Source organism: Herpailurus yagouaroundi, unplaced genomic scaffold (assembly GCF_014898765.1).
Source record: "Herpailurus yagouaroundi ecotype Mexico unplaced genomic scaffold, PumYag 190, whole genome shotgun sequence".
Taxonomy (NCBI): Eukaryota; Metazoa; Chordata; class Mammalia; order Carnivora; family Felidae; genus Herpailurus; species Herpailurus yagouaroundi.
This window is the reverse complement of record NW_024412421.1, coordinates 33766177-33775465: the sequence shown is the minus strand read 5'-3', so window position 1 is coordinate 33775465 and position 9289 is coordinate 33766177. Positions and strand designations below refer to the sequence as shown.

Here is a 9289-nt window from a genome sequence, read left to right as displayed (position 1 = left end):
GGCCCAGCTTGCCTCTCCCCGCTCCGTGACCGCAGGCAAATTGGTTCCCCTCTCTGAACCTCAGTTTCCCCCTCCGTAAAGCGAGTCGCGTCGCTGTGAGGGTTCACGTGCTCCGTGTGCGTGTCATGTGTTTACTGAGCAGCTACTCTGTGCCACGAGCTGTCCCTGGCCAAAAATCCCTGCCTTCTGGAACCAGTGTCCTTGGGGGCATCCCGGCTCCACATTCAGGTGGAGAAAGTGAGGCACGGGGCGTTTAGCTTTCTTGGAGTTACAGAGCAAAGACCCTTAGTTTTCCTGCTTGTTACTTGGCCCCTGAGCCTCCCAGTCAGGCTCACTGGATGGGGAACTCCGAGCTGAGTAAACTTCTAAGTGACTCTGAACCCCTCCTTCCTTGCCAGGGGCCAGGTAGTCTGAGAAATGAGATACGGATTCGATATTTTGTTGGAAAGTTTACTAGAGAGCTTCAAACTGAGAACTGGATTGTTCCTAATTTAAAATGTTGTTCCTGTTCTGCTCTTACATTCCTCCATGGCTCCCCATTACCCTAGTTATGGAACTCGCATTACGGTAGATACAGGGAACTGATAAATAGAACACGCGTATAAGATAACGTACCCTGTGTATCCACAACTGTGGTCCGTGTACAAAACTTCTCTTAAAGATATAGCCCAGGGCAATCTGGTAGGATCAGAGAACTTTCCAGAAAGAAAGCACTTAGATGGAGAACCAGCCCCTGCCTCACACAGAGTAGGCTCTCAAATATTTGCTGAATAACATGTATCTTGTGCAACCGATAAATGTTTTGTCCTAAAGCAAACCAACCAAAACGTTTTGACTTTCAAATAGCTTTTTTCTCCCCCCCGGGGGAGGGGGGGGTAGGGGTGGGGGGAGGAGGACTATAGCTCCAAATAGAGGCATTGTTTTATTTGTTAGCACCAAATGATGTGATTTTAGAGCCTGCTTGTTCACAGAAATATTTACGCGTAGACACTGCAGTACAAAATTAGGACAAAAAAAGGGGCCTCTGTCCCCCGTCCTCAGAAGGGTACTCTTGATCCCAGCTGCTGAGAAAGGACCCCTAGATTTCCATAAACTTGTTCCTCAGGGATTTCCCGGAAGCCAGGATTTAGACCCCCTGCAGAGGGACGAGGTCTTTTCAAAGCCTAACGCTTTGAAAATTACCCCGGGTGTGAACCCAGGCTTGGTTGGTTGGGGACTCAGGAGATCAAATCAGAGGTCCCTGGGAGGCCCGCAGGACCAGCAGCCCCCTCCCACCGCCCATCTGGGCTCAGGAGCCAGGCTGCTGGTTCTGCTCTTGGGGCAAGAGGGCTTGTGCCCTCAAAAAAAGGGTGTTTTTTTTTTTGTTTCTTTTATTTTTTAAATGTTTGTTTATTTTTGAGAGAGAGAGGGAGACAGAATCTGAAGCAGGCTCCAGGTTCCGAGCTGTCAGCACAGAGCCCAACGCGGGGCTCCAACTCACAAGCCACGAGATCGTGACCTGAGCTGAAGTCAGAGGCTTAACTGACTGAGCCACCCAGGCACCCCTGTTTCTCTGTTAAGATAGTAATTTGGAGCTCGGGGAGGCCGGGGAGGCTGGGGAGGCTGTCTTTGATTTTTTGAGGCCGTGTCCTTACATTTACATAAGGAGGTAATGTTCTTTTCACCACTGCCTGGGTATTTTGTATTTACCCTCGGGGATGGTTAGCTGGCCAGCTTCTTCTGAGGGCCATGCTGTCCTGGGGGACAACATCTGCTCAGATGAATTGACACCACATGAGTGGACAGACGTGCCAGGACTGGGACCCCCAGACCTCCTCCATCAGGCTCTGTGCAGGGCTAGGAGGCGGGCGGGGGGTGGGGTGGGGAGCAGCTTTCCTTTTGCTTAATCTTCTACCTTCTTCCAGCAAAATCTCTTAGAGTCAACTTGGCAGTTGGGGAGAGGGGTCTGCACTGGAGGTCGCAAATTAAAACGGAAGCGGCGGGGGGGGGGGGGCCCCCCCGGCAGGGTAGACGAGAAGGGCTGAGCCTAGTCCCTAAAGCAGGGGGAATGGTGCTGATGCCTGAGAAGCGCTTAGTAAGTGTTGGTCTGATCAGCCCTCGGTGGTAGACACTTGACAGGAGATCCCAGCATCCTACCTTCCATTCCTTCGACAAGCTACCGAGGGCCCACACGCTGCGTTCTTCTAGAAGCTGGAGGCAGGAACGCAAATTTACCTTGTTGGTACGTTTACGGTCTTGTGTGGTCCCCGGGTCCACCAAGTTCCAGCACTTTTCCACTGCTCCCCCCCCACCCCCCCCCCGCCCTACCCCCCCCCCCCCCCCCAGCCACCACCCCTCCGCTTTCCGCCTCCACGGACTCCCCCCTCTCCACACATTTCCGTGCACGTGGAGTCACGCACATGTGGCCTTTTGTGACTGGCCCGTCACTCAGCGTGGTGTTCTCAGGGTCCGTCCGCGCAGCAGCTTGTGTCGCTGTCTCATGCTTCTCATGGCCCAGTAATAGTCCGCGGTCTCCTCCACCATTTGCTGACACACCCCTCCAGCCTCCCCACGGGTCCGTGGAACCCACGTCGCAGCGGCCAGTCGTCGCCTGCCGCTCTCTTGAATCCTGCCTCTGCTCCGTAAACGGTACCTTGCTCTCAGCAGCTGCTCTGTGTTCGGTGACATTCGGTGGTTGCCCCGGGGAGTTCTTCTTCCCCTAGCTTCTTGGGTTTGGGGTTCATTCCCCTCCCCGCCCAGCCTACTCTCCCTGTATCCGGGCCAGCAAGAAATATTCCCTGTTTCCGGGGCAGGACCCACCTTTCCCGACTCATTGCAGCTGATTCTTCCCGTTTCGTCACGCTCGCCTGTCTCCATGCCCCTGGCCCCCACCTGCCCCCCTGGCCCCCGCTTCCGGAGCCCCTGTGTCCCAGGGCTGGGGAGCAAGGCGGCTGGGATGGGGGAGGAGAGAGAGGGTCAGGAAGGGGCATCGCGGAGGGGAGAGAGGGCAGAGACCGAACTGGCTCCCAGGGGAAGCGCAGAGGCCGGGAAGAAGAATGAGTCAGCAGGGCGAGGAAACAGCCCTGGACCCAAGGCCAAGGCCAGGGCCCAAGTGGAGGAATTCACGGGCAGAAGGGAGAAGGCCCGAGCTGCTGTGTGGATGCGGGCCAGGACCGAGCTACCAGGAGGCAGGAGGTGGCCAATTCGGGCCATATTTCTGAGGCCCTGGGGTGTGAGGAAAGCTCCAAGGTCAAGCCCTGGGCCCCAGGTCCCTCCCGGATGGAATTTCTGGAACTGGCCGTCCCTGCACCTGCAGCATCTGCAGGGGCAGCCTGTCTTTATGGGCCCCCAGGGACAGTGGCCTTGCCCTCGGGAGGCCCTGGCCGTCCTCTGACCCCAGAGCCCCTTACAGAAGCCCCGCTCCCAAGCTTGGGGAGAAGGTTTGTGGCAAAGTTGTGGGACCCCTCAGTGGCTCGCCCAGAGGACCCGACCAGCTCCGGCTCGAGCCTGGAGCTGGTCGGGTCCTGCCTCCTTTTTTATGAAGCCATTATCATCCACATCCCAAGATGCACCCTTTTAAAGTGCACCCATCAGTGGCTGTGCAACGGTCACTGTCCCAGAGCATGTGGATCCTCCCGCAAAGAAACCCCGTCCCTGCTTCCGGCGGCTCCCCAAGTCTCCCCCGCCCTCCCAGCCCCGGGGGACCACGAATGTCCGTCTGTCTCCCTGCGTTTGCCTTCTCTGGACGTTTCACAGAAATGGAGCCCTGCGGCGTCTGGCCTTTTGGGTGCGGCTTCTCTCACGGCGCGTGAGGCCGTGAAGGTTCACCCAGGCTGTCAGCACTTCGTTCCTTTTCGGGGCTGAGTGATAGTCCGTCGTATGGAGAGAGCACATTTTGTGGATCCGTCCGTCAGCCGACGGGCATTTACGCTGTTTCCACTCTGGGCTACAGACTAACACAGTTATTTTCCGGTGCTTGCCTGCTGGGTATATTCCGGTGCCTTCTGATGTCTGCCCACGAGCAGGATTGCAGCTCGGATAGCAAACGTGTGTTTCATTTTGGAGGGACCACCCCCCCGTTTTCCAAGCAGCTGAGCCCGGAATGCTAGAGCCTGTGACATCTTCACAGCCTCAGCAGCCCTTGCTCTGTCCTGTCTTTATAACCCTCGCCTCCCCACGGAGTGTGGACTGCCATCCGACTGTGGTTTTGATGTCTGACCCTGATCTGTTCTTCGCCTTTTCGCGGTGGAAAATGCCAGGCGTTTACAAAGCAAGTGGAATAAGGCTGAGCCCCCACGGACCCATGACTCAGTTTCCACGGATGAATCAGGCTTCTCTCTCCCCTCCCTGCCCACCCCGATCGCTGATTCTCGCTGGTGTTCGTTTTGGTTTTACTTTGCGGTCTTATAGGCCCAGTGGACATACACTGAGACGCACGGGCCTTGGCTGTGCAAGGAACGGCCAGGGCACACCCGTGTGACCCACACCCTGCTTCCCCGAGCACAGCGCCCATCTCCCCAGGGAGCTGTCCCGTGCCCCCCCACAGCCGGTCCCCACCCCACCCAGAGGTGGCCGCTCTTTCGGAGATTCTGTCCACCACCTCCAACGTCACATAGACGGAAACGCTGAGGGCGTGTTCTTCTGCGTCAGGCTTTCTTGGTCCCACATCCTGAGCATGAACGCCCGCGGCGTGGCCTGGCTCACCCTCTGGTCTCCATTAGGCCTGATTCACCCTCTTCACCGCGTGGAGGAACCAAAGCGAGAGACAAGGCCCTCCAGGAGGGTGACCAGCCGTCCTGGTTGGCGCGGGACTCGGTGGGGGGCGGAGGGGAGGGGGTCCGGTGACCTGGGACTTTCTGTGCTCAAATCCGCAAAGTTCTGGGCAAACCAGGACTCGTTGTCCACCCTACCTGCAAAATACAACCAGAAGCTTCCTCCTAGAGAGAGAAGAGGTAACTTTTTCATTTCCTTCCTATTTTTCTCCGAACGTGGCTGGCCTGGGAATTACTTGCTCAGCTCAGGCCCCATAAATCCCCGCCGCGAGGGGGGCATTTCTTGGAGGCCCAGCGTGGGGAGGGTGGTTTCAGGGTTTGGGCAGAGCAGCCGTGCAAGGCAGAGTTGAGTACAGCTTGCTGCAGTGCAGGGAGGTGGCCGCAGGGAGGTGGGGGGTGCGTGCCTTGAATAGCCAAACGCCAGCACGGAGGCGGAGGGAGGGCCCACAGAGGCTTCTCCACCTCTCCGGAGTCACTTTCTGGAGCTGTTGGGTCCCCGGTCTGGAAGGGTTATTCCCAGGCTACCAGAAGTCCCTGCGCCAAGGGGAAAACACCCAAAAGGTCAGTGACTAAAGCAGCCTCGTGGAGACAATCCGGCCCAGAGTCTGAAACACTTCCAGGTGCCCCTGGGTCCCCTGGAGGGCTTGCCAAGGTGCAGACTCCTGGGCCGCACCCCAGGGCTTGATTTTGTGACCAGAGCCCAAGAATCTGCATTTGCCACAAGCCCTCTGGAGGGATTCCCACGCAGGGTGTGCCGAATCGGCTTTGAGAAATACGGCTGCTGTTCCGAGCTCCTTCTTGAAAACCGAAGCACAGAGAGGGGCGGTGACCGCTGCAGGGTCACACAGCGAGTCTGCAGCTCCTGGGGAGTCAGGGTCCAAAACTCGTGAGCACTCCCAGGATTGTGAAGCAAACCCCAGGTGGTGCAGGGGGGACAACGGGTTCGCGGCCGAAGTGGAGCCACAGAGGCTCTGGACTCCGTGCCCTCAGCAGCCCCCTCCCCGCCTCCCGCCTCCACCCCTTCGGTAGACCGGACAGAGGTCCAGGGAGAAAGCTGCCCGGGCCCGGACAGGCAAGTTGAGATGGGGCCAGATCACCCGTTTCTCTTCCTCTAGTGGCCAGACATAAAAAGCATTTCATTTCCATTCAGTATTCCTGTGGGCCCAGGCCCTAGAAATAATTTCTTTTTCCACTTGAGAGCTTTTTAATCCAAAGAAAACTACAGTTGTCAACATCATGCTTTTCACTCAGGCAACTGGCTGTGGTCACTCATTCGTTCCTTCATCCATCATCGCGATGTGTGTGTGTGTGTGTGTGTGTGTGTGTGTGTGTGTGTGTAATACTTGAAGTTGGGTTCTCAACTCTGGCTCTTCATTAGAATCATCCATGGGACTTCTGGAAAGTTCTGCTCAGGCTCAAACCTAGATCAACTAAATTAGAATTTCTAGCGGCGCCTGGGCGGCTCAGTCGGCTGAGTGACTTTGGCTCAGCTCACGATCTCATGGTTCATGGGTTCGAGCCCCGCGTCGGGCTCTGTGCTGACGGCTTGGAGCCTGGAGCTGCTTCGGATTCTGTGTCTCCCTCTCTCTCTGCTCCTCCCCAGCTCATTCTCTCTCTCTCTCTCTCTCTCTCTCTCTCTCTCTCTCAAAAATGAAGAAACATTTTTTTTAAAAATTAGAAAAAAAGAATTTCTGGGGTCCTGGCCCAGACATCAGGATTTTCCAAGCCACCAGGTGAGACTTGCGAGTCTTGTTGAGGTGTAAAGTCTGATTCCTTGAGGGATGGGGTGGGGCCGGAGATTCTGGGTTTCTTCCCAGCTCTCCGGGGAGGCTGATGCATTTGGTTCAAGGACCATACTTTGAGTAGCACAGGGGCTCGTGGAACTTTCTGTCAGGAGCCAGAGGTGGGGAGCACGAACCATGTGACAGCCCCCCACCCCAAGCCAGAGTCTCCCGAGGGAGACAGACCCTGCGTGAATAGTTGCAGTCACACATCAGAGGGCTGTACCGGGGACCCGGGAGCCCTCTCTGCCCCGCCAGCCTCTGAGCTCCCAGCAGCGACATCTGCTTCTCGATCACACCACCCACAGAGCCTAGGAGCCCGGCACAGCGGGGAGACCTCCATGCATTTTTGTTGGATGAGTGAACGAGGGGTGGCAGGCGGGGCAGTCACCGAACAGCGTCTAGCGGCTGAGAGCGCGTCTCCTCTCTGCTTGTGAGCTCTAGCAAGTCATTTCGCTGCTTGGGACCACGTCCTGGGCACAAAATGAGGTCGCGCTGCCCGCTCACGGCATCACCGTGTGGCCCACGTGACAGAACTAGGGTGGCTCACGGTACACAACAGGGGCTTCTGTCAGTGAAGGTGAAGGTTGGCCGCTGTCACAAAGAGGCCCCAAGCAAGAAGGGCTCTGGGCAAATAGGTGTTGATTCCTCCGGCAAAGAGAGAGAGGGGTGAGAGGGCAGTGCTCGTCTAGCGACCCAGGATGGTTTCCACCTCCCCGTCCCCCCCCCCGCCCCCGCCCCAGTGCTGCCACCCACCCCTCATGCAGCGTTCTGTCGCCTCCCCAGGGTGAGTGTTCTCAGAAATGCTACTACATTTTCGTCGTGGAGACCGTGTGCGTGGCCTGGTTTTCCCTGGAGTTCTGCCTGCGGTTCGTCCAGGCCCGGGACAAGTGTCAGTTCTTCCAAGGGCCCCTGAACATCATCGACATCCTGGCCGTCTCTCCGTACTACGTGTCGCTGGCCGTGTCCGGCGAGCCCCAGGAGGACGGCAGCTGGCCCGGCGGGGGCTCGTACCTGGAGAAGGTGGGGTTGGCGCTCCGCGTGCTGCGGGCGCTGCGCATCCTGTATGTGATGCGCCTGGCGCGCCACTCGCTGGGGCTGCAGACGCTGGGCCTCACCGTGCGCCGCTGCACCCGCGAGTTCGGCCTCCTCCTCCTCTTCCTCGCCGTGGCCGTCACGCTCTTCTCCCCCCTGGTCTACGTGGCGGAGAACGAGTCCGGGAGGGTGCTGGAGTTCACCAGCATCCCCGCCTCCTACTGGTGGGCCATCATCTCCATGACGACCGTGGGCTACGGGGACATGGTCCCGCGCAGCGTGCCGGGCCAGATGGTGGCCCTGAGCAGCATCCTGAGCGGGATCCTCATCATGGCCTTCCCCGCCACGTCCATCTTCCACACTTTCTCGCACTCCTACCTGGAGCTCAAGAGGGAGCAGGAGGAGGTCCAGGCGCGCATCCGCCGCCTGCAAAACGCCGCCACGGCCAGCGAGCGCGAACTTCTGAGTGACGTCGACGACCTGGGCCCGGAGGGCCCCGCCTCGCCCGCTAAATACCTGTAACTCCAGGCCCTCCAGGGAAAGGGCGGCCCCGCGACCCATCGCCCTCCGCTGACCGGGCTAGAGATCACCACGGTGGAGACCATCTGGTGGGACGTTTCTAGAGCGCCAGGAGCGCTCCCACAGCTGGAAGGGGCGCAAGGCCACCGGGCTTGGCCTGTCGTGACTCGAGACCCCTCTGGCCACCGCGATTCCGGCCGACCTTATAGACGCTCCTTGCTTTCTCCTCTCTCCCTGCCCCTCGCCGAGCACATCCGCTCTTTGTTAGGTCAGTCAGTCATCCCCCAGTCTCCTTCCTTCCCTGTAGTGCTCCACACCCCAGGCTGCGTTCCAGATGCCCACAGAACCGAGCCTGCAGGACTCCGTTCCTCCCCTAAGACCTGCTTTGCGGGGGCCTCCCTACCACCAGGGACGGAGGGGCCGGTCACTGCGAACCCTTCTGATCAGATCCCCCCACCACGGCGCGTCCTATTGTGGGCTCCCGCAGGGCTCAGTATGTCCCCTTTCCCCCCAGTATGTTCCATTTTCCCAATGCGGCTGCCTCCCCGCCCCCCCCCCCAACTCTGGAAGCTCTCAGCCAAGAAGGCAGAAGCAGCCTCTGCGTTAACCCCCCTGGGCCAGCTGCGCTCTGGCTGGGACGTTCTCCAGGTGGCCAGTTCTTGGCCTTGACAGAGGCTCGCTCTTGCAAGACCTTCATCGCCCCTTGAGAGAACCGTTCCGGCTGCTGGATCCCCCAGCGCTGCAGAAGCCGCCCCTTCCCACCCTCAGCCGGGCCACCACGGGGGGCGGTATAGCTCTGGTGCGGAAGTGAGGGCACCCTTCCGATCTGCCCCTTGCCGCCTCCCCAGACCGGGCCCTAGCTGCCAAAGGGTATGTTCCTCAGCTTATATGTAAATGTGTTTGTCTATTTATCCGTTCGTTCATGGACTCACAGGCCCTTTGCGTCCCAGGGAGGAAGCGGATGTAGGACCCAGCGGCTCCAGATCCGGGCAGGGCGTGCCGGGGGGCCAGAGCCATGAATCCCGAGCAGTTAGCCCACGCGGAACGTGCATCTCAAAGTGCACAGCTTTGCAAAAGGGCCCAACAATTCTATCAGCTCTTCAAAGGAATCCATGCCTCCCTGTGAAAGGATATGAAGTCGTTAAGTAAATCAACTCTCGTATTTTAAGATGGAGAGACCAAGGCTCGGAGCGGGAAAGCCAC

At 58.5% G+C, this 9289-nt stretch overlaps 1 protein-coding gene across 2 annotated transcripts in view; it reads left to right on the top strand.

Annotated features, from left to right (window-relative positions):
- Positions 1-8973, top strand: part of KCNG4 (potassium voltage-gated channel modifier subfamily G member 4) — an 11937-nt gene extending 2964 nt beyond the window's left edge. For both annotated transcript variants that reach the window (XM_040443235.1, XM_040443234.1), the window contains one exon: positions 7319-8973. In XM_040443235.1, coding sequence (XP_040299169.1) covers positions 7319-8089 — 771 coding nt within the window. In that variant the 3' untranslated portion in view covers positions 8090-8973. The remainder of the gene's footprint in view (positions 1-7318) is intronic.
- The last annotated feature ends 316 nt before the right edge of the window (positions 8974-9289 follow it).